The sequence below is a fragment of the Dysidea avara genome, chromosome 1, assembly GCF_963678975.1.
Source record: "Dysidea avara chromosome 1, odDysAvar1.4, whole genome shotgun sequence".
In the NCBI taxonomy this organism is placed as follows: Eukaryota; Metazoa; Porifera; class Demospongiae; order Dictyoceratida; family Dysideidae; genus Dysidea; species Dysidea avara.
Window position 1 is genome coordinate 120,143 of NC_089272.1, and position 26,009 is coordinate 146,151.

Sequence of the window (26,009 nt, forward strand, 5' to 3'; positions counted from 1 at the left end):
TAAATCAAAAAAATTGAAAATTGCAAGTCAACACAAAATGTACAGGGGGGTGGGACTATATACAAATGGGGCAATATGATTGGTTACAAATGATGTTATGCAGATGATGTCAAACATTGCTGCAGGTCACTACAAACAAGTTGATATTGTTCAGCACTACCTGACACATGTACTAACTGTACTGCTCCTTGTACTAGATGTAATCTAACTTCAGCTTGTCGATGTTGTATGCTGAACACACCAGCCTCACATTGTTGATATGATATTCCTGCTGTCTTTAAACTGTTCAATAGTAACTCTAATTGTTGCCCTTCAACATTATCACCGTTGACATGGTTAACACCCACCTGTTGTTGTTGCCAATGGGTACTGTTGCTAGGTAACTGGTTTGTAATTACGTTATTATGCCTCAGGGTATTTACCATGTTAGCATGGAGTTCTGGACTAATATGTGTCCCTGGCTTGCGGTGAGGTGTGGGGTTGCTATAGTAACTGAGTGTGTAATGTTGTCCATTAGGTGGTTGTGGTACCATGACATAAGACACATCTTGTGGTTGAGCAGTTAGCTGAGGTGGAGTATAGAACTGTGGGGCCTGTAGTTGACTATTTGTGGCTACTAAGAACCCCATAGAGTGTGGCTGGTGCCTCAGGCCCACTGTCTCCATAGTAACAGTATTAGATGATGGTGCTGCTTCACTAACAAAGGGTGTGGCTGCAGCTAACTGAGCTGATTGGTTAGATAGCATGTCGACAGTTTGTGGTTGTGATTTGCTCTGCAAGTTCAGGTCCTGTAACATTTTTTGAAGGTCATTTTGAGTGAAGTCTTGGAATGGCTTGAGTTGGGCTTGTAGTAATGACACTCCAGTTTGTTCCATTGGCTGGAATACACGTGCACCACTAGCCACGCCCCCCGTAGGGTGCAGGTTATAGTACATTCTCTGGGTTGATGATAGGCGGCCGTATTTTTGTAGGTTGCTCAAATCCTCCAATCCTTCCTTGATGCTTCCAGCCCCTCCCCCTTCCGATGTCAACAGAGCATTGCTACTCCCACTAGCAACGCCTCCAAACACTCCGCTGCCTGCAATGGGACCTAGCTGGGGGTTTCCCCTCTGTTGCTGGTAGTTACGATAAGCTATTAAACTGGCAGTGCCATCTGACTTCCGCCGCTGGTAGCGTCGAGTGTTCCGTACTGCTAGCTGATTAGCTGGTTGTAAGGAGGTGGTAACACTTGGAACCATATGTGGGTGAAGCCCTAAGAGTGCTTGATGCTGTACTGGTCCCAAACTATGTCTGTGGTATGGCAAGTAACGTTCTAACAAGGCCGGGTCTAACTGGGGCTCATTCCATCCAACTGACGAATTGCCTGCTCCATTATCAGTCACTATATTAATCTGTGGTACTGGTTGATTAGGGGATCCCCCCATATGTACGGCACTACTATGACGACGAAAGTTAGCAGTCAAGTTAAGTCTGTTTGCTCTATGCTGATCACTCAACATGTAATATATTGCTGCTAGCTCATTGTATTCCTTATTAATGACCGCCTGTAAAGTGAAGTAACATGATGTCATTACTATTATTAGCTAGCAAACCTGTTTAGCCTGTTCCGTGTTGATTGACATGCTCCTCATAACCTGTAAGACGTGTTCATCCCATTGGATTATGTTGCTATCATTTGTGGGTGGTGGATTTGATTGGTTAACTGGTGTGGGTGTGGCAGAAGGGAGGTTGCTATTTTTCTTCATCCATTGATGCTCCAACACCTTGACAAGAGAGAGCCGCTTACTGGGATCAGTTTGAAGCATCTTCTGTATCAGACGACCACAATCTGTAATAAAAAAAAATGAGTTAAGCCCCTCTGCTATTCATACGGCAGTCAAGAGATCAAAAAAACAACAAAAAACTTGAGTTTTGAAAAAATTGCAACACTTGGACATGGGACCCTGTGCAATTCTATCACTACGCTACACACCTACTCACTTCTCTTAACTTGTACCTTTAACTAGTGTATATTAGCTCGCTATATCCAGGTGAAGAAGAAACTGAAGTTCAACCCAACCTTAACCTTCCACCTGTTGCAATAACAACTTTACCACTCTTCAGAACCCAACACAATCTCCTAATACTCCCCTTAGATATTTATGACCATGAAGTGCTGCCATGGCAACGTCATACGTTTACTATAAACAAAAGTAATGGAGTATTAATATGGCGAATAAATCTTCCAACAATGAGTACTCCACCTTCACCATAAACCGCCAAGAAATTTATGATTATTTATGACCCATGGTAAAACGATATTCGTTGAGATAGAGATTATAATTTTGCTGTTTCCATGACAGTAAATTCTTCCATATTCAATGTGTACATTGTAATTGTATAGATTTGATGCATCACACATTATCCCAATTAATACTCACCATAGCTAAGGTTGTAAGGTATCCTAAATCTCCCTGCTAATACTCTAGCTCGTAGTGTTGCTAGGTTCTGTCCATCAAACGGTACTGCACCAACTACTAGCACATACAACACTACCCCCAAACTCTATGGAGACAGCCAATCACAACAGGGGAAGGCAAGCCATACAAATCATACCCATATATCAGCCTGTGGCCCACTGTACTGCGTTCCTTCAAACAGCTCAGGAGCAGCGTATGGTGGACTACCACAAAATGTCTTCAGCAGTTCTCCTTCTTGAAAGTAGTTGCTGAATCCAAAATCTGTAACAAAAGATCACATGACCATTACTGCCTGGAGGGATTATCAAAACACACGCCCCCTAGAAGTGTGAAAACTACTATCTGTAATATAATTGTCAGGATAGTACAACCTGATGTCAGGATAGTATAACCTGATGTCAGGATAGTACAACCTGATGTCAGGATAGCATAATTAACCTGATGTCAGGATAGTACAACCTGATGTCAGGATAGCATAACCTGATGTCAGGATAATATAACCTGATGTCAGGATAGCATAACCTGATGTCAGGATAATATAACCTGATGTCAGGATAGCATAATTAACCTGATGTCAGGATAGCATAACCTGATGTCAGGATAATATAACCTGATGTCAGGATAGCATAACCTGATGTCAGGATAGTATAACTTGATGTCAGGATAGTATAACCTGAATAGAGTGGATAACCACATGTCGGCCTGGGTGCCTGGTCACCCACTGCAGGCTATCAGCCTGATTATGCTTGGAGGGAGCATTGCAAATCAATGATCGAAAGTGAGATTTGTGATGCTTGAGGTCTTTTCTGCTAGCAGGTCTCTAACCATTTTAAGAACCTGCCAGCAGGTCTCTTAGCGGATTTTAAAGACCTCATTATCCTCCAAAGATCAAAGTATATTAAACCTGATGTCAGGATAGCATAACCTGATGTCAGGATAGTACAACCTCCAAACATTTGTTTTATAAAAGACTACTTTCTAATCCCCTTCAACTACAACATATTGTTGCTATGGTTACCAGCTAGTTTGATGTCCATGTTTTCATCAAGTAACAAATTCTCTGCCTTCAGGTCACGATGAACTATGTTCTTTTGATGACAATAGTGTACAGCCTCCACTATCTGTCGGAACTTTTGTCGGGCGTCATCCTCTGGCATCTTCTTAATATTTATCAGATAATCTGGAATGGAATTATGGGAATGGAAATAATGGTTGATAGGAAACATGGTAACAACAATCAGTTATTGGCAACATTTGACAGACTATAATCCATTTATTGGTCAGGTAACTAAACTTGTCATCTGTTAGCTCATGAAGAATTCTGTAGCATGGTATCAAACAGTACGGTAGTACTGTTTAAGTAGGGATCCCCCGAAAGTGACGTGCGTCACCCAAAATTCTGCCTTTAAAAATCATCCTAGAGACATCTTACGCCACGAAAATCACCTTTACGGAATAATATTAGTCCATCTAACATCAAATACAGCATTAAAAACAAGAAAACATTTACCGATGACCGGATATAGAATTTTTTAAAAGTCTCTAAAACTTAAAATTTCATCTCACTCACTCACTCACTGACCACAGTCACAAGCCTAGAGCCCAAACGAAGTAGCGCACGGTCTCCATTTTAAGCCACAACAACAAACTCACCAGTGGGATGTGCCTTTTGGGGTTCTGGCGAGTGTACGCCCTGTGCGCCTTGTCTTTCCTTTTATCTTCAATCAGGTTGGTTGTCTTCTTCAAGCATTGAAACCATACCAACGCATTAATTTTCCATATCAACACTTTCCTGTAGACACTACAAAATTATTTCAGAAAGCGCTTATGCTGCTGAAAGAGCAGGGCACTTATAATTTCAAGTGTTGCACGTGAAACTTAATGGCTGCTGAGTTGTCACTTCGACTTATGCCAACGTCTGGACTGCAATCGACGAAGAGATTTGTTATGTTACTTAATAGATGGACTGATACTCAACGGCTTGTTCCTCTGATCACACTGACTCAGCCACTCAGTGCCGGACGACGAGATCAGCGAGTGATTGGATAGTACTCGAGTGGAAATTGTATTGCTTCATCCTGTTAGTCGAGACTAAGCTCCAGACAACTGAAAGGGCCTGTTCATTCGAACAACTTCCAGCCCGGGTGAATAGAATGCGGACCATCCGGCATACTGAGACAGGTCATAGATCTGAGCGGCACCACTGCTACTACAAGGTAAGCTATGCACGCTACTACGGGCCTATGTGCTTCCAATTTTGGCACAGTACGTACTTTAATAAGCTGTACATGAACTTAATAGCTAGCTTACAAGTTACTAGCTGTGCTAACTGCAATAAACAAACTAGTATTTTAAAAAATTGTTAATTTAAAAAATGAAGTAGGGATCTATGCAATAAAAGGTAGTGAAGCAAGAGATGAATGATGGTATTACAGTATAGCTCAGTGGGGAAGTCCCTACTTTGGCACATTAGCTATATATTTGCTCAATGTCAAAGTAGGGACTTCCCCATCGAGCTATGCTGTAACACCATCATTCATCTCTTGTTTCACTACTTTTTATTGCATAGATCCCTACTTCATTTTTAAATTAACAATATTTTTTAAAATATGGAATACACACTGACATGGGAATGAGGTACAGAACTGGGAATGTGATTTAAAGATATACACTTACCAAACACTTCACCTTTACTGGCATACTCTGTGATGAGATATAACCATCTAGGAGTATCTATTACCTGTAAGAGGGATCATGTGATTAGTGCTTAGAGGGTGGTAGGGGGTGACCTTAATTTAGGGAGTGATCTTAATTTAAAGATTGACCTTAGAGCAATAATGTTTTTGCTAAAATTACTCTTTTCGCATGATGAAATATTGTACCTCATTTGGGTTCTGTGGATAATGTCAAGTTGAGGCTATGAACAATGTCAAGTTGAGGCTGTGGATTTGTAAATATAAGTAGTTAATCGTTAATGAAGATGATGACAGGTTGCTGTTGTAATAGTGACCTCAAATGATGTCATGCACTGGGTGTGACACTTAGCCAAATACTTTGGTACACATGTTTCCACTTTCTGTGCTGAATTATGTACCCACAATCAAAGCTTTTTGTATGATCATGTTAATATGTATGGCCTCAATAATACCTTTCCCTTAAACCCTAAACCCGCAGGGAAATGCACGTTTATACAATGTGGGCATGCATGGCGACACTAGGTGGGGTGACTTACTTCTTACAGCCTACATATACACATACATGTACATTAAAAGTCTATTCACTGGGCTACTTGGAGAAGGTTAAATGAACACTGTAACTACAGTAGCTTATTTGTTATGAAGTAATGAACACTGTAACTACAGTAGCTTACTTGTTATGAAGTGGTGAACAGTGGCAAGTTGCATCTCCGTGATTCAAAATTCTTGCCAAGTGTTTAATTTCGATTGTGGGTTTACTCACACGAGTGAGTCATATATGGACTGATAGAAAAAATAGAAAGGAAGTTGTTGCAAAGTGATAGGAGCAACAACCATCGAGTTATCAACCTTTTTGTAAAGGCATGTAAAAAGTTTGTGTGTTTCCTTATCAAAAAGTTATTTTCACTGTTAGTTTTAGCCTGACCATTTAGCTTAAGGGTAAACCCCTAGGTATCACTTTAATCCTTGTTACATCGCAAGTAGAATGACGTCAATTGCATAACCATTAGCCATAGGATGGACGCTTTGAAAGTTACAGCGCTTTGAAAGTTACAGCACTTTATGCAAGGCATGCATATTTATTAAGTTTAAATCCAGTTTTCTGGATTATGTGGGTTTAAGGGTTGAAACACATGTTACCCACACTTGCAGATGAGTCATCCAAGTGGAATATATTAGTTGTAACATGGTCACTTGTGGTTTGCCTGATATACTTGTAGACACTTGTACTTGGGCATCACTCGTGAGTCGTACCCATGTTACAAGTTGAGATGGATCCTGAAAAACAGCTAAAAATTAAAAGTGGCTTTTTCCTCAAGAGAGTTAACATTTCAGTCAACCAGACGATTAATGGTGACAGCAAAGGTGTTAACAACAGACACACAATTTATGTGACTGGATTTTGGAAAAACGATCCAAATTGCACATTTGAAGTTTTGAGATAAACGATTTTAAAGAATTCAAACCACTCCAAGGATAGCAAGTACATGTATGAAATTTACACAAAAGATGCATCAATCTGTTACCTTTCAGGCCACTTCCAGTACTTGTAGCTGCTTGTAGAGTTTCCCGCCAAATAACATAGAAAATCTGAGCAATTGGACGAGTGAAGTAGTATCACGAGTGCTCACAAAGGCGTGGGGGGTGGCGGGGTGGGCAAGGGTTAGACCTCAAAATGGAGGCAGACCACGACTGGAGTCCAGAGACAAGATTACAGGGCTGTGCTGGCTCCTTAGTGGCTGACATGTAGCAAAATCCACAGAAAAACATCTGGCCAACATTATCAGGTTGTCCACCAGTAAACCACTGATTTTTGCCAAGCCAGGTTCTTCACAAGGCCTAAACCGGCCACTCGAACTCTACACACCACCCAGAAAAGACATCTGTTAAAACCAGCCTCGAGTAGTTTGAGTAGTACTGAGGGTCAAAACTAGTAGTATGATAGTGTAGCTATCCACTGGTAGTGTTAGTTTGATTTTGCCTGATGTGTGATTTGGATCGGTTTTGTAAAATCTGGTCACATATGGTTTGGCTCCATTACAAGTTTGGGGGAAAACTATAATGGACAGTGTAGTTTTATGGCTTCCTCATAGGAAATGTATGGTGAAAATTTTGATCGGCCATAAATAATGTCAGACATTTGAAAAAAAAGATTTTAAAATATTATTAGCGGGTCAAGCAGTACTATATTCAAATGAGTCAAATTTCAAGATTGTGTTTAATTGCATCATCCGTGAGTTATTAAATGTTTTTGAGAATCCAGTTCAACACGTAAACACTATTACCAAATAACTAACTAACGAGTACCTGTAACATGAAGGATCATGTGATGATGGTAGGGATCATGTGATACTAGTCGTACCCTTAAACTATAATGACCTCAGGCAATGAATGATCAGATAAGTGAATTGTTCAAAGCACATAATTCATTAAGAGATAGTCTAACACAACACACACCTAACACAGGACACGGTACACACAACATGGCTCTACTTAAACTCCACAAGGAAAATTCAAGTGCAGCAGCTACCCGAGGGCTCACAAGCTGTGATGAAGTGAAGCCACTTACAGATTTGAAAAGACAAACAATTACAAGGAAAGCATTATGATACATACCTCACTAACCACCCAATACCAATATTAAGTCACATCCCTTAATAGGCACCCAGTAGCAATATTTGGTCACACCCCTTAATAAGCACCCAGCTCACCTGATACAGTCTAATAATGTGAGGGTGATCAAGCTGTTTCATTATTTCTATTTCACGAAATACTTTCTTCAGATTCTCCCCATCCAATTGTTGTTTGTCAATGATCTTGACTGCCACCTGTAGAACATGTTACCATGGTAATTATCGCAATACCTTATGATAGTTACCACAATATTGTATATATTGCCCACCCTCACTTTACAATTCCATTACCTGGGAGCCATAACAGGTTAACAATCGTTACTATCAATGAGGGGTCCATTGTGCAGCGGCAGGGAGTAAAGATCTAATCATTGTGTTCAGACCAGGTGGTCACATGATCCACAGGCAACTCTAATTAGGCTTGAGCCAAAACAAGAGCTATTATGCAGTGAATCAGTGTTCAAAATGATGTTGCAAGCTGACTGTATTATTAGAGTATATCACTGTATTATTAGAGTATATCACTGTATTATTAGAGTATATCACTGTATTATTAGAGTATATCACTGTATTATTAGAGTATATCACTGTATTATTAGAGTATATCACTGTATTATTAGAGTATATCACTGTATTATTAGAGTATATCACTGTATTATTAGAGTATATCACTGTATTATTAGAGTATATCACTGTATTATTAGGGTATACCAGAATTTCCTGACTCGTAATCATGTAAGTAATAGCGGTATAACAATATTTTTAGAGTGTCATTAATCAGCCAGAACCTAATATGAAATGCAGTACAGCGGTTCTAAGAGACCTTGCGCGACAACAAAAACAAGCGAAATCACGTGCATAGGATTTCAACCAATCAAATCAATTTATTTTTGAACTTCAAACTATAATTACCACACGTGACTTCCGCTTTAAATTTGTCGATGCGCAAGAACTATTAGAACCTGTGTATCAGTGTGTTTGCTATCTGATGTGCAAATTTTAGTTAAATTGGTACAAGTATTAAGTCCCTATTAAAAGCCGTGCAAACTTAATTATATGTTTCTGTTCCTATGTAGTCATTAAACAAGCCTGGTCACCTGGTCACCTTTGAGGAATGGGTTGAGGAATGGGTATACCCATTCCTCAAAGGTGACCAGGTGACCAGGCTTGTTTAATGACAGTCATTAAACAAGCCTGGTCACCTGGTCACCTTTGAGGAATGGGTTGAGGAATGGGTATACCCATTCCTCAAAGGTGACCAGGTGACCAGGCTTGTTTAATGACTACATTAGACACAGCTAGCAGTACATGGAATTATAAACTTAATGTGTAAAATTAGTGTATCTTTATAAGAAAAGAGTGTTCACTAGACATGAAATCTTTCAACAGATCTGAAATGTTATAAATTATTGTATGATGATTGAACAATTCATTTAGCAAAAACTGATCAGGAGGGACCCAGAAACGTATAATCAGTTTTTCGTGACCTTAGCCTGGTATAATGTTTGATGTTTTTGCTAACATATTATGTTTTCAGCATAATTGGTGAAGGATATTCAGCTACCCCAAGAGCTTGTTACTGGTACACTAGTAACGTGTCATGTAACACAACTAGTGACAGTAACACAACTAGGGACGTGTCATGTAACACAACTAGTGACGTGCCATGTAACACAACTAGTGACGTGTCATGTAACACAACTAGTGACAGTAACACAACTAGGGACGTGTCATGTAACACAACTAGGGACGTGTCATGTAACACAACTAGGGACGTGTCATGTAATACAACTAGTGACATGTCATGTAACACAACTAGTGACGTGTCATGTAACACAACCAGGGACGTGTCATGTAACACAACTAGTGACAGTAACACAACTAGGGACGTGTCATGTAACACAACTAGGGGCGTGTCATGTAATACAACTAGTGACATGTCATGTAACACAACTAGTGACGTGTCATGTAACACAACTAGTGACGTGTCATGTAACACAACTAGTGACAGTAACACAACTAGGGACGTGTCATGTAACACAACTAGGGACGTGTCATGTAACACAACTAGGGACGTGTCATGTAATACAACTAGTGACATGTCATGTAACACAACTAGTGACGTGTCATGTAACACAACCAGGGACGTGTCATGTAACACAACTAGTGACAGTAACACAACTAGGGACGTGTCATGTAACACAACTAGGGGCGTGTCATGTAATACAACTAGTGACATGTCATGTAACACAACTAGTGACGTGTCATGTAACACAACCAGGGACGTGTCATGTAACACAACTAGTGACATGTCATGTAACACAACTAGTGACATGTCATGTAACACAAACGTGTCATGTAACACAACTAATGACATGTCATGTAACACAACCAGGGACGTGTCATGTAACACAACTAGTGACGTGTCATGTAACACAACCAGGGACGTGTCATGTAACACAACTAGTGACATGTCATGTAACACAAACGTGTCATGTAACACAACTAGTGATGTGTCATGTAACACAACCAGGGACGTGTCATGTAACACAACTAGTGACATGTCATGTAACACAACTAGTGACATGTCATGTAACACAGACGTGTCATGTAACACAACTAATGACATGTCATGTAACACAACCAGGGACGTGTCATGTAACACAACTAGTGACGTGTCATGTAACACAACCAGGGACGTGTCATGTAACACAACTAGTGACATGTCATGTAACACAAACGTGTCATGTAACACAACTAGTGATGTGTCATGTAACACAACCAGGGACGTGTCATGTAACACAACTAGTGACAGTAACACAACTAGTGATGTGTCATGTAACACAACCAGGGACGTGTCATGTAACACAACTAGTGACGTGTCATGTAACACAACTAGTGACGTGTCATGTAACACAACTAGTGAAGTGTCATGTAACTAGAGTTGCACCGATATGCATTTTTTCACATTTGCCGATACCGATTATTTGCCTATTCCTTTAACCGATATGCCGATATTTACCGATATTCTTCATTTCTTTAGAACAGAGGAGGAGGAGCAGAAAATCACCTAAAGTTTATGCGTATAAACTGCATTTGTAATGATAATGTAATCAATTACGTGGGCGGCCGACTTTTACAATGTTTTACAGTTTTGCTACTATCTCCTTTCATGGAAAAGGAAGCCAAGTAGTTATAAAACAGCTAATCAAACAGTGTTTTAGTGGGACTACAGACCCTTTGTGAAGAGTGATCAACTAATTGCGTGGGCGGCCGATAAATATACACAGCCTACTATAGCCTTGCAACCACACTTGTGCAAACAAACAAACTCAAATAGTTACAAAACAGTTACAACAAACCACTTACTGCTACATTCACCACCTTCTTTACTTTCACCTGTTCATTGTCATCAACTTAACGATTGATTGTGGGTTTCGGTTAACCGGCAAGTTATTTCCGCTTCGTTGCCGATACCGATACTTGTAAAATTAGCTAATATCGGTTGTTACCGATAATTCAACCGATTATCGGTGCAACTCTACATGTAACACAACTAGGGATGTGTCATGTAACACAACTAGTGACGTGTCATGTAACACAACTAGGGACGTGCCACGTAACACAACTAGGGACGTGTCATATAACACTAGTGACGTGTCATGTAACACAACTAGTGACGTGTCATGGAGCACAACTAGGGATGTGTCATGTAATACAACTAGGGACGTGTCACGTAACACAACTAGTGACAGTAACACAACTAGGGTCATTTCAAGTAACACAGCTAAGGACATGTCATGTACATAATACAACATTATCAGTGGCAAGTACTGCATATATGCAGTGCCAGAAATAACGGTTGGCCATTGCCCATTTTCCAAGCAAATTCCCATTTCGACCGACCATTTGGTGAGTTGTTCAGTCGAACATCTGACCAGCAGCAGAAGCGAGAGCAGAAGCCATGGTAAAGTCTTTAGCTACACAAACAAAAATTTTGCCAAACAATGATGCGAATAAAACTCAATCAGGCTATAACCAGTGTCATGTCAAAATTAGCTGCTACCCATCATCCCAGTAATTTCATCCAGAGATCACGTGTAAGGCAAGGACTGTTCTAATACTTTGGTGCACACATTGACAGTCTGTGGTGACTTTGTGCGTTGCTTTGTGAAAAATGAAGGCGTAGGGTGAAAGAGTTTACGGAAGATTTCTGCCAAGCAAAGGAGTATATAAGTGACTTGGTCACGTGTCTGGTTTTGGCAGGCTCCAGTTAAGCCACATTGAGAGTAGTGCTACCTCCTCAGGTGCCCTTACAGCCATGGTGTGATTCTTGTTGTATCCACGTCACTATCATGGTAGTACAATTTACCTGAGTGAGGTGTGGCTATTATCAAAGCTGTGGCGTTTAATGTAGTACAACCTGTAGCAAGTAATCGTAACTCATTAGTAAACTAACTATTAGCACACATTTGTGATTAACAAAATTTAGTAGGAGCCCATATGAAAATGGGCTCCTAAAATGTGGTGGAGTTAGAAGTGTTTCTAGGTGTTACATGTGTTGGTGACTTCACAGTGGTGATTGGTCCTGGTGTCCACTAGTGACTCATCAGCTGCTGTTAAACTTTCATACACTCTGTAAAGGGTATTCCCAATGATGCAAGATGACCAACCAAATCTGGAAATGATCTAGTAAATTTAGTATTGCTAGAACATACAACCGACCACCCAACACCGAATACTGATATTTGGCGATATCAAGAGTACACAATAACAAATACTCTTGGCGGTATGCTATAAAATTGCAGTGAAATGCTCTCACTGAAAACTGGAGGTGCACCATTGCACATGAGGTTGTACGTGGTGTAAGGTGGCAGAAGAACGAAGTGTGTTTGCTGTACAATCATTTTTTAGCTGAAATGTTTATCTTATGGATTCAGCCACTGTATGCATATGGTCAGGTGGTCGGGTCATCCCGGTCTGATCCGCTTATAGCAGAATATTCAGGTACTGGTTAATCTGGCGGTGCCACGCCCCCTGCTGTTTATGTGAGGGTGTTGCTAGACTAGGTCCTGCTGTAGCCCAACAAGGGAGGTTGCCTATACCTGCAGATATACTAGTGGACATGTAATCCCATGATTATACACTGAAGAGTAGGGATTACATGTCCACTAGTATATCTGCAGGTATAGGCAACCTCCCTTGTTTCACAACTTCTTAGCTGTTCCCTTGTTTCCCTGCTTTTTTCTTCTTTGATCCCTAACCCAGCTTAAAATTCCTAATTTTCCTTCTACTTGTAGAATATGGATTAAAAACAGTACCCAAACTCGAATCTTCGTCTGCCTGCCCCCTTGCCTGACCACAGTCGCAAAGCTGAAGGCCAAACGAAGCAGCGCACAGCCACCATTTTACGCCACAATAACAAACTCACCAGTGGCATGTGCCTTTTGGGGTTATGATGAGTGTGTGCCCTCTGTACCTTGTTAATCAGGCTGGTCATCGTCTTCTTCATCCAACAATACCATACACAGCATTAATCATTTTCCTTGTACATTATTTCAATGCCAAAAAATAACTTAAAGTCCTTACACTACTGTAAAAGGTACTGGACACCCAGTAGATATCTCTAACTTCACAATCACCAGACCACACCTGGACACCCAGTAGATATCTCTAACTTCACAATCACCAGACCACACTTCTTAACAGTCTATTTACTTAAAGACGATGACATCACCTCCTTATTGGTCTAACTGATAGCATGGTGAAAATAAGGAATAGTGATAGAGATGTACCGATCTACCGATCTAGTATCGGATCGGTGCCGATCTCGACAATTGGAACAAAATTGGTAAAACCGATTTTCTGTTGAAGCCACCGATTCATGATACCGATTTTTCTAATATCCATTTCTTCAAACATAATATCCATTTCTTCAAACATAATAGGTTTCTTTTATTATTTCTCTGCTCCATTTACGAAATAAGCATAGTGTCATTTCTCCATTGAAACTACGAGAAGCCATATAAATATGTGCAATTACTGAAACTTATCCTTGAACTTACCAGAGGTCCTTGACAGAAAACATTGAATAGTGCTACACCATATCAAATAGACTAAACTATTAGAATCTCTACTACAACAACCTACAAACCATTCAGGCAAGTCTCAGTAGGAGCATGCATTAAAATATTTGTGGGTGCTGTCACTGCTGATTGTCTGGGTGTAATTGAGGCCACACCCCCATTGGTAGTGACTCCAGTAACAATGCTGTGATCATCATTTCAGCTAACAATGGACCAATTAGAGATTATAAGAGCTACCTGCACAAGATCAGTCGTCATAATAGATAACTGATATAAGATCAGTATAATATCTGTAGATCAGTAATAAAGTTCCTAGGTTGGATCAGTATCAGTAAAACTCAGAAAAGTTGAATTGGTACATCTCTAAATAGTGACCACACCCCTTGGTAGAGGCTGACTCGAGATATTCTAATACAGCAGTCACCCTAATAGAACAGTCACTCTAATAGAACAGTCACATTTGTATAATTGTATGCTACTGTGTATAGCGTAACTATTGCACCAATATGAGATTTTACGGTATTCTGATAACCGATATTGGATAATATTTTCAAGCCGACAAACATAGCCGATCTGATATAGCACAACATGCCTATTTTGTAGCATTTTTACTAGATTTTTTTTGTGAAGAACCAAGAATTTAGCTTGTTTATAGTGGCATTGCTACAACAACAGTTGACAGTACACTGAAGCAGTAATAACAACATTGTAATACAGGAAAATGCAACTCAATCCATTCGTAAACATCATTTGGTGCACACGAGCATGTGTTTCTATGTATCTGTATCTGCTGCTTTTTTCACAATGGTGCCGATCCGATACCGATATACAAAAAACACAGCCGATATGGTTTTTCCAATAACCGATCTGATTATCGTGCAACACTAACTGTGTATAACAACTAGTAAATTATTAATTGTGGGGATCCAAGCAATAAAATGTAGTGAAATGAGATGAATGATGGTACTACAGTCTAGATAAGTGGCCTACTTTGGCATTGAACAAAATAACTTTTATAACATGCCACAGTAGGGATTTTCCCACTGAGCTATGCTGTAATACCATCATTCATCTCTTGTTTCACTACTTTTTATTGCATAGATCCCTACTTCATTTTAAAATTATTTTGGAATATATTAGAGTCACTTCACGTGGTATAGACATCACTTCTTTGTGTAATTACAAGTTTCAAAGCTGGCTGTGGTACTGACTTATACTGGTACTGACTTATACTGGTACTGACTTATACTGGTACTGACTTATACTGGTACTGACTATACTGGTACTGACTTATACTGGTACTGACTATACTGGTACTGACTTATACTGGTACTGACTATACTGGTACTGACTTATACTGGTTCTGACTTATACTGGTTCTTTCCTACAGGAAGACTGGAAACAATTGAGCCATATAGTTGTTCATATAGTTGTGATGAATACTACTATCATGTACCAAAATGGTAACTTGTAATCTAGCTCCTGGGTCATTCCATACCAAATCAACAAAAAAAAATCCGGACCCCTTTTGATTTTCGTGAAATTTGGCACAAACATGGACCTTTTCAAGAAACTTTCTCACACCAAAATCTGGCTCATTTCATAGGTCTCCCTTTAAGTTATGACCACTTAAAGTTTATGCTGAAAATTTTGTATTGCTTACATGTCTTCAATAAAATGGCCATAACTTTGTTTGTGATTGACGTAGAAACATCTGGTTTAGAGTTTTGAAATGCTTATTAAATTCTCTTTCAGTTGATGTATAATGTTTTATAATTGCTCAAAAGAAAAGGTCAAACCACAAAAATGTAGCCTTTTCCTTTGATCTTAATTTTCTAAAATATATATTCTTTAATTAAATTTATTTTTGGTTTACATGTTGCTCTAATACTTACCATTCATCACGGTGAGTTTAAAGTTGGGACCAATAGTAGATCATGAGTTATAAGTGTTAATGTGTAGCCTTGTAATCACTGCTGTTTGTATGGTTCAAATACGCTAAGATGCAATACCAATTGCAAGTAACTTTATATAATAGTACGTCACAATTATTTTATACATTGTTGGTTTGTAAGTAAAGTTAATTTGTTTATGTTTTGTAAGAAAACCCATTAAAAGCTTGTAATTAAATACATATACTCAAGTAATTTACCCCTTATCAAGCTTGTATATATTGTTTCTGATTATGACACCAAGTCTATTGTATAGTAGTGAAATATTGAACTTGATGACATTTTCACTAGCTACAGTAACTGCTACTGCTACTGTTAGCATTTAATGCTGATTGTTGATATGCAAGTATGCATTTTGATACACAATTGTAGCTATAGTGGAAACTGTCTAAGCCAGTAAGGCCAATTTTTTTTGGCCTTAATAATGTAGGTGGCTATTTATATAGTTTGATGTGAACAAATCTCTTACTTGAACAATTTAAAGTTGGCCCTTAATAGAAAGGTGGCCTTTCATTACAGGTGGCTGCTAAGACAAGTTCCACTGTAATTTGAAACACTTACAAATAAAACAATGTTATGTAGCTGCGTTCACACAGGCATGAATGTTTCAATATTGTAATCTACTAGAGCTTTTCTAACAAGTAGTAATGAACGACTGATGTAGTATTAACAGTCTTTCAACTTATACCTTCAAAAATTCAATTGTGTACTGATATCAATGTATCAAGTTTCCGTGTGAATGATTGTAGAGACTGTCATGCAATATGCACCAGTTTCAGTCTCAACTTTTACTATAACACTTTGATTTAACTTTGAAGTTAGTTGCCTTGACCCTTTCTTTAATCGATTATTGGTATATTTCACTTAAAGCTATAGATATGCATCAGTGTGTAATTGCTGTAGTGAACCTTTGTACAATGTAATTTCTATGGAACATTTCTATGATTCTATGATTCTCAATTATAGAATCAAATTATGAGCTACATTGCTATTTTTATCATGATACAGTTGATGTATGGAGTTTAAGCCAGTTACCTTAGGGCCAAAATTTATGGGCCTTAATGTGCAGGTAGCTGCTTAATACTTGCATAAGTGTACAGTAACAATTTAAAATTGGCCTTATTGGAGTGGTGGCCTTTCTATACAGGTGGCCACTTTCCACTCTATTCCATCAAATTTCTAATTTGACGAGTAGGACAATACATAGTGGTTTTAGAAGTGTACATTTTTCCAGCAAAGGCATTATTTATAGGTTCAAACATATAAAGGTGGCCTTTAAGTGGCCATGCAGTAGTAGGCATTCACTTTCAGAGTATGATTAAGAGTGATATACAGTGTAACATATCTTAGCAGCTACCTTAAAGGCCACCATTTTATAAAGGCCAACTTAAAATAGAATATTTCTACTCTAATGCAACTATACGAAGCAGCTATCTAGGTATTAAGACCAAGAAGCTTTGGATATCACTAAGACATGACATTTCGATTCCACTTTACATGTACATATGTATGAATAACTGTGTCGTTTGCATCCATTATACACGCATATAAGATTGGAAACTATCATCCTAATCTGTGGCCGAATATTATTGTACAGTAAGTAAAATTGAAAGAATACATTGGAATATCATTAGTTATACAGTAAATCCCTTATAAATATAGCTACCTCTATAATAAGACCACCTCTATTATATAGGAGGACACTGAACTTACAGCAAAAACATAATCAGTGATTCTTTTATTAGGCAGCCTTATTATTACTCCAACTTTCTTAGCTTTAAAAGTGGCTCTGTTAGTATGGTTTCAGTGTACTGAGCCCTTGTCAATACAACCCTAACTATTTTAATGCATAAAATGATTTTTGACATACCAATATAAGGTAACTTGCAATTGGTATTGGAAATTACACTGAAAAATACCATACAAACAGCAGTGATTACAAGGCTACACATTAACACTTATAACTCATGATCTACTATTGGTCCCAACTTTAAACTCACAGTGGTGAATGATGGGTATTAGAGCAACATGTAAACCAAAAATAAATTTAATCAAAGAATATATATTTTTGAAAATTAAGATCAAAGGAAAAAGCTACATTTTTGTGGTTTGACCTTTTCCTTTGAGCAATTATAAAACATCATATATCACCTGAAAGTGAATTTAATAAGGATTTCAAAAATCTAAACCAGATGTTTCTACATCAATCACAAACAAAGTTATGGTCATTTTATTGAAAATGTGTAAGCAAAATAAAATTTTCAGCAGAAACTTTAAGTGGTCATAACTTAAAGGGAGACCTATGAAATGAGCCAGATTTTGGTGTGAGAAAGTTTCTTGAAAGGGGCCACGTTTGTGCCAAATTTCATGAAAATTGAAAGGGGTCCGGATTTTTTTTTGTTGATTTGGTATGGAATGACCCTCCTGTGGAACTCACTAGCTCATCAGGTGACTTGTAACATCACTGCACGTGAAAGCTGAACTCTCTACACGGTGACTTGTGACGTAACTGAATTCTCATCTACAGGGTGACTAGTGATGTAACTGAACTCTTTTCTGTCTAGGAAAATTTTGAAGGAGTGTATCTCAGTGACAGCTGGGTGGATTTGACTATGGGAGTTCCCACAGCAAAAGTGGTAAACAGGCACTATAGGGCTACAAATACAGAAAACAATGTTTCCTTGGTTCCCATAAAATACACACTTTGCACCAACACTTGCCGCATGACACACTATCGTATGTCTTGACATCACAATACTCAGTGTTGCTATAATGATATAATATGTTTCATAATAGTGTAGCTGGGCTGGGTTGTTTACCAGTCCCCTAAGCTTGTTATATAACATTGTAATCGCATAACAGCAAGCCATGCATTGCGGTTTGTTCTTGGTGACAGCTGTAGATACAGATATGAGCTATCCACCATATCATAACACATCACTAATTCAGTTAAGCCATTTACAATACAGGTACGGCATTACACATATCACTCTAATAGAACAGTCATGACATGTACAGTCCCATAAGGATTCCACTCAAGTAACAAGTTAGGGACACTAAGTTATGACTGATATGTAATAAGGTGGTATATATAATATGAACTCCACATACTGCAAAAAGGCATACGTACCATGAACCCTAACACTTGTATTCTAACTAATGAGAAGACAACATTCTTGACATAACATCAAAGCCATACATGTTATAACCTGATAAAGTAATTAGCAATAAAATAATAAGGGACCGTTGCTAATGGCAACAAAGTATGGCTTTTGTGATCTCATTGGCTAATTAGCATGACAACAACATCCCATCATAGTGACCAGTTACTATAGTTACATATCCCAGCATTTAATCAATGGCCATAGAAGTGCAATGACATCATCTTTGAACAAACTGATGTACCAGGGAAATATATTTTCATAAAATCTCTTGTATATAGACTATATAGACTATATAGAGTATATAGACTATATAGAGTATATCAACTAAATAATAGTTAGACACCAAGACCAAGGGAACTAAGCAATTTAGTAACCCTGATGGACCGAGGCTGTAGCGCTACTAAGGGCCAGAGGGGTTACTAAATCACTTAGTTCCCGTTGGTCGCGGTGTCTAACTTATTTAGACTATGGTTTAAAGTACATACCTTTATAGCCAGAGCATGAGTGTGGGGTTAAAGAGCAATGTAGAACAACGGAACAGTTTCTTCCTGAAATCCTTACAGCGCCCACAAAAATAATTATTCAACCAGTAACCAAAGTAACGGTTAAAGCTACAGTACATACGCCGTTTAGTCTACTATTTGTCCAGAATTATTTGTGGAACACGGAGAAGAAGACTATTACAGCATTATCAAATACTGCAGTGTGCCTTTTGTGTTATAATTATTTATCATGTACAAAATTGCTTGAGGGCGGGTTACTAAGTGAACATGTGTAGGTGACTAAATGAGCATGTCAGGTGACTAAGTGATTTAGTAACCCTGTAAATGAGCTGTACCATAGTCTAAGAGGTGAGAGATAGCACTGCAAAAGGACAGATGACTGATACACAGTGGTAAATATATGGAGAATAACACAATTGGTTTATACATAACAACATGAAATACAACGTTACAAGTAGAAGGAAATATTGACAATTTAAAAGATCATAAAAATAAAAAGTAGTGAAACAACTGCACCTGAAGAAATACTAGTGGGCTCCAATCTAATACCTACAGGGACTAAATGGTCACTAGTATATCTGAAGGTGTACATCTTCACTGAACTCTAATTTTCCCTTACACTTGTTTGTGGAGCAAGGTATGATTGTGTGGTTGTGTGATGTATAGTAGTTATCATGATGTGAACTCAGTCTCTTGTAGTTTTGTGCTCAAACTCCACATGGGTGTGATGTGATTCAATCACTATTGCAATCTGTTGTGGTACATTTATACTCTACACACACACACTACACACACACACACACGCTACACACGCACGCACACACTACACTACAAACACACACACACTACACTACACACACACTACACACTACGCTACACACACTACACATACACACACAAACAACACACGCACTACAAACACACACACTACACTACACATACACTACACTGCACACACACACACTACATACACACTACACTACACTCACACACTACACTACACACACACACACTACACACACACACGCTACACACGCACACGCATGCACGCACTACACTACAAACACACACACACACACTACACTACACACACACACACTACGCTACACACACTACACACACACAAACAACACACGCACTACAAACACACACACACACTACACTACACACACACACACTGCACACACACACACACTACACTAAACTACACACACACACACTACACACACACACTACACTACACACTACACTACACACACACTACACACACACACTACACTACACTGCACACAAACTACACTACACACTACACACACACACTACACTACACACACTACACTACACACACACACTACACTACACACACACACTACACTACACACACACACTACACTACACACACACACTACACTGCACACACACTACACTACACACTACACACACACACTACACTACACACACACACTACACACACACACACTACACTACACACACAAATTACACACAAATTTCATGATACACTAGAAGCATAACATGCTAGGTCACTCTGGAGGCACATCTGGGCATGGCTAACCAATACTGTCATGAGGCTGGTGGTAGTATTATGGGCAGGACCTTAATAAGTACTGTATGATAATCATGACAATTCTGTAAAAGGGGCCATAAGTTGTGTACTTTTCGCATTGCCACACATAATGTCACTGGATGCCCTTCACAGTTGGCACAGTGATTCGAGGGTTTTAACCATTGGTACTATAATCAGAGGACATGTCTAGAAAATGTTGGAAAAGGTTGCATTAAGTCACACATCTAAAATACAGAACAAATTTCAGTGCTTAAAAAGTTAGCTCAAGTAGCACCCAAGTATATTCAACTGGTGACCTACTGTGGTGACTGATCTACAATCCCTTACACTACATCCAAGAAACTGTATTTTACATCTGTTCTAACTTGTATTAGGAGCTCATCAAATCCTATGGACAAGGGAGCATGTAACTTCGTAAAGAGCGAAATTCAAACATGGCTGCCGTGTACTATAATAAGTAACTTTTAAAGTTTCCTAATTAGGATATTACGTGGAGGCACATGCTCGAATACGTCACGTTTCTGCTGCGACAAAGTGAAGCTATGGAAACGAAGTTCAATGGCACGATGGAGGAATAGTAGCACAGGCTTAGCAGGACATCTTTCTATAGTCAATAATCAAGCAAAATTACTCTGCTTGACTATTCCAAGCTTTTCCTTCAACTTGATGATCTTTCTATCAAAGCAGCTTTGCTACTTTCACACTAGACGATGGAGTAGTAGCCCATTCAGTGCATCCCTGTTGCATGTAAGAATGATGTAACCAATTATATACATAGTAACACTGGACGTCTTGTTTGAATTTCGCCTGTAGTATTGGTAGTGTACGGAGTTACACACTCCCTTGTCCATAGGATTCGATGCGCTCCTGCTTGTATGTACCCAGTCTGGTACCAACATTATCTCATCCTTTAACATCACAATAAGGCGCAGACAGCTTGCCACGGAGCCAATGGCCAACTAGTTTTACTGCAAGTAAAATTGATCCAGTGAATTGTTTGTCACTCCTTACCTCATTCATCAGTGATGGATGGTAGTGATGGATGGTACTACCAGTATAGTAATAACCCTATAACCAACCCTCTCTGGGGGTACATCATGTCGGACCAACTGTATTAAGTGTTGTTGGGGTCATGTTAGTGTGAGGACTGGGCTAATGGCAACATGGACCATACTGTGACCAGTTAGACTGTGTAAAGGATTTTAACGTTACTGGCTATGGAAAGTTCACCCTAGGCCTATCTCCAAATCACTTAACATTGGTTTAAAACTCAAAATATTCATGAAGAGAGAACCATCATTAGTGATGATGTACAAAAACAATTAGCATACGAGTCCTTGGGCAACATGCGACCACAAAGTGATCGCACTGTGGGCACAACAAGATAACTAATTACTGTATACTATCAAGAGTTCATAATGAGGAGAGTATCCTACTCTCATATACCCCTGTAGAAGGGCGTATCGTGAAGTTATGATGTAGAAATTCTGAGTTCACCTGTTTTTCTTTGTATAATTAATGATGTCATAATATCGATTGAATACGTGCCTAATGACATCACTAGCAACCAACTCTAAGCGTTTCTCACTGAACTACAGTCATTCCTTCATGGGTTAAGACTGCTTTGTAGGCGTTTCTTGCTAAGTCATTTGTGAATATGGCTATCCTGAGCGTCGCGAGTGTGAAATGATGCTAATGATTCTAGCACTTTTACGGCTGCTCGTACGTCACAAACCACAACATCTTGTTGTTACATCATAACTTCACGATACGCCCTTCTACAGGGGTATATGAGAGTAGGATACTCTCCTCATTATGAACTCTTGATACTACTACTATTACATATCTAATTGGTACACAATTCTTTACAGTTTCTTGCCAGAAATATTCTGTGAGAGGCACAAATATTGGCAGAGGCATTTAACCATTCATTAATAACAGACTTTCATGTCCTTATGTTGAGGTGAACAAAGCTTCACAAATTCAAACTTGACCACGCACACACACACACCCTTGACACGTGTTGTCCACGTGACATCACTGTACATATAAGGATGTCAACAAGAAGGCGTTACCCACAGTATTCCAATTAATCCCTACCATACTCCACTGACACACTACACATAAAATACTAATTTCACGAAAATGATACCTTGGTCTTTGTGGGCTCGTGTGTTGCCAGCTTCACGTGGGCGAAGTTACCCTTCCCTATGGTCCGATCAATCGCATAATTTCCAATTCGTTGTAACGTCTTTAACGGCTCCGCTGCTAGTGCGGCCAACGTGTGCCTTCTTCCCTTTTCGTTCATATCTGTACTAGGGGCTTTACTACCGACACCACTGCTACGGATAACTACGCATACTTATTGTGTAACGTGTAGCGGAGCAGAATATGGCGAGTAAAGGGCGTGGTAAGGGGGCCCGTCACGAAGATATGGTCAGTGAGGCGATTATGAAGGAGAAGATCAAATCTGTGAGTGTGATTGTGTGTGCGTACCTGTCAATGTCACGTCCCTACTTTTTGTGTGTGTGTGTGTGTGTGCGGGTTTTCCCGCCCACACACGAAACTGCTGGACAGTGGGCTGGCTTTGTCTCACCTTCAGGGTAGGGGCGTTTGTAAGGTTACTGTAAGAGATTACCCAGTCTCATATAGCCAGACCACTAATTCAGAGATCTCAACCTGTAAAGATGATACCTGAGGCTTGAGTAGGATTTGCCTAGAGTATTTTTTTCAAATTCCGGACACCACATAACAACAGACTACATCTAATTCCGGAAACTACTGTCCATACATCATAGCTGTTATTCACAGTGGGAGGAGGGTCATTGTTTAGCTGCATGTTGAAGCATACATCATATGACATCAACGAGCATAAGGAGCTGCAATGCGTGATATGCAAATCATACATTAGATAACAGTTGTAATAATAGTTTCGTGCAGTCAATGTTATGTTTTAAAGAGTCAGGTACCGTGAGATTTTATCAGGAAGAACCCAAGTCTGGCTGTGCAAGACTATCCAGAGGTCAATATGATATAGGATACTACAAATCTCCTTTGCTGGTGAAACATCAGTGTTGTATTTCCTGATCTGTAGTAGTGGCTCCTTACAAAATGGACTACACTACATCACTAACTGCAGGGGCGTACGCTGGAATTTTGAAAAGGGGTTTCCACTACAGCTAAGTGACTGTTATATTAGAGTAGTTTACATTGCCTGACTGCTTTATTAGAGTATCTTGATCTTTTCACCAAAATCATAATACAGAATAATGCTATAAGTGTTGCTACCATGTGAGACACTAAGATAAAAGTTTACAATGTGTCCTGTTCCATGATAGATTTCAGATTCTGGAAACCTGAAGTTTCAATTTCTTAATGTTTCAAGTAGTGTGTAAAATTCATAGGGGTTTCCTGAAACCCCTGGAAACCCCCCTCGGTACACTCCTGTACTGGCAACTCCCTTCAGCTATACTGAGTCTAGACAAGCCCACAGAACTAATATACATTACACAATGCACTTAAGTGATGCTTAAGTATAGTTCACATGGTCCAATATCAACCAATAGGTTCATATTGCTGTGTTTGTACTTTACAATGATGTGATTTTGTGAAGAAAAACAAAACCGTTATGAAGCCATTATGAAGAAATCAATATTCCGAAATGACAACACATGGCGGTCACCAGTTTGCCACTAGTAGTCTTCACATTTATCAACCAACCATGAACGATCCTCCGTGTTGGTTATATATCAGGAGTATCCATATTAGTATTATCAGTTTGCATGGGCTTGTCAGAGAAGACACTAGGGGCTTGTCAGAGAAGACACTTGTAATATTCCAATTGATAAATGCTGTGACAGTTGAAACTAACTGTTTGACTGGACAATGTTTGACTTGTTTAACTTTGACATGATAGTTGAGTGTTTCAAGGTGAAATATTGGTTATCTCAAGTTTTACTATGTCCCAGCATTTTTTTCTACATTGTAAATAATACTGGATTTGCGAAAAGGGGTCTTCCACACACATCCAATTCTATGAATTTGAAATACCATAACTTAGGTTTTAAACAATGTACAACGCTGAAACTTTCATCATCGATTCACCAATGTTGGCACTTACCACTGACGAAATTTCAAGTCAATAGCTTATACTGATCTGAAGTTATGAGTCACCAAAGTTAGTAAATTAGATGTGTGTGGTGTATATAGTATTTTTATTCTGCCTACCAATCCTGTATTCAGCTAATAGTTCCTACACTAGGTTAAGCACAAGGTAAACATGTTATATATTACCTGTTCTATAGCTAGAAGGTGAGGTGTACACACTTAAGAACAGGTTGGACTCGTTGAGGCGGGCTAAGAACACTACCATTGTGAAAGGAAGCGTGGTTAAGCCAGGTCTGTGAGATAATGTGATCTACTATGCTAACAAGTGCTGTATTTTTAGTGGCACGTAGTGGTAGTAGCCATGGTAACAGTGGTAGTCATATTAATGTTACCAGTGACAAGTGCTCATGTGAAGACAAGATGCCTGAGTTGATGAGATCACATGAGCAAGAGAAGAGATCACATGAGCAGGAAATTGTTAAGTTACAACAACAATTACAAACACTACAGGATCATGTGAGTAATAATCACATGATACACATGTGATATTATCATCACCATAGCAACAGAACAACAAGGATGATAGACTACAAGATGATGCACTGACAGTTAAGAACAGACAGTTGGCTGATGATATTGAAGCATTGACAGCTAACGTGAAGGAGTTACAAGGTCAACTTGATGGTGTGGTAGTTGCTAATGCTCAGCTAGCCAGCTGTAACCAGTTGCTAAGGAGCAAGTGTGATCAGTTGTTAGAACAACTAAGTGTGAAGGAAGCAAAGTGGTCTCAGCGTGAGGAGGAGCTACAACTACAGGTAGGCTCT

At 39.1% G+C, this 26,009-nt stretch overlaps 2 protein-coding genes across 3 annotated transcripts in view; one reads left to right on the forward strand and one right to left on the reverse strand.

Annotated features, from left to right (window-relative positions):
• LOC136251836 (serine/threonine-protein kinase SIK3 homolog) lies at nt 1-23,460 on the reverse strand. The gene is made up of 8 exons (XM_066044244.1): nt 23,231-23,460; nt 7,867-7,983; nt 5,136-5,199; nt 3,478-3,639; nt 2,596-2,720; nt 2,421-2,544; nt 1,593-1,828; nt 1-1,544 (listed from the first exon to the last, which is right to left on the reverse strand). Exons 1-8 carry the CDS (start codon nt 23,384-23,386, stop codon nt 96-98), a joined length of 2,433 nt encoding a protein of 810 aa, XP_065900316.1. The 5' UTR covers nt 23,387-23,460; the 3' UTR covers nt 1-95.
• Nucleotides 23,257-26,009, forward strand: part of LOC136251901 (uncharacterized) — a 6,399-nt gene continuing 3,646 nt past the window's right edge. The window contains exons 1-4 of one of the 2 annotated variants that reach the window (XM_066044304.1): nt 23,257-23,550; nt 25,383-25,476; nt 25,526-25,701; nt 25,749-26,000. In XM_066044304.1, coding sequence (XP_065900376.1) covers nt 23,470-23,550; nt 25,383-25,476; nt 25,526-25,701; nt 25,749-26,000 — 603 coding nt within the window. In that variant the 5' untranslated portion in view covers nt 23,257-23,469. The remainder of the gene's footprint in view (nt 23,551-25,382; nt 25,477-25,525; nt 25,702-25,748; nt 26,001-26,009) is intronic. The other variant, XM_066044299.1, reaches the window with a different exon arrangement.

What these genes read in the sequence shown, in the direction of transcription:
- LOC136251836 (XM_066044244.1), bottom strand. Translation starts at nt 23,386, where the DNA reads ATGAACGAAAAGGGAAGAAGGCACACGTTGGCCGCACTAGCAGCGGAG. An exon ending in ACGAGCCCACAAAGACCAAG is followed by an intron (nt 7,984 to 23,230) that starts GTATCATTTTCG and finishes CATGTTCTACAG; the next exon opens with GTGGCAGTCAAGATCATTGA. An exon ending in ACACGGAACAGGCTAAACAG is followed by an intron (nt 1,545 to 1,592) that starts GTTTGCTAGCTA and finishes TTCACTTTACAG; the next exon opens with GCGGTCATTAATAAGGAATA.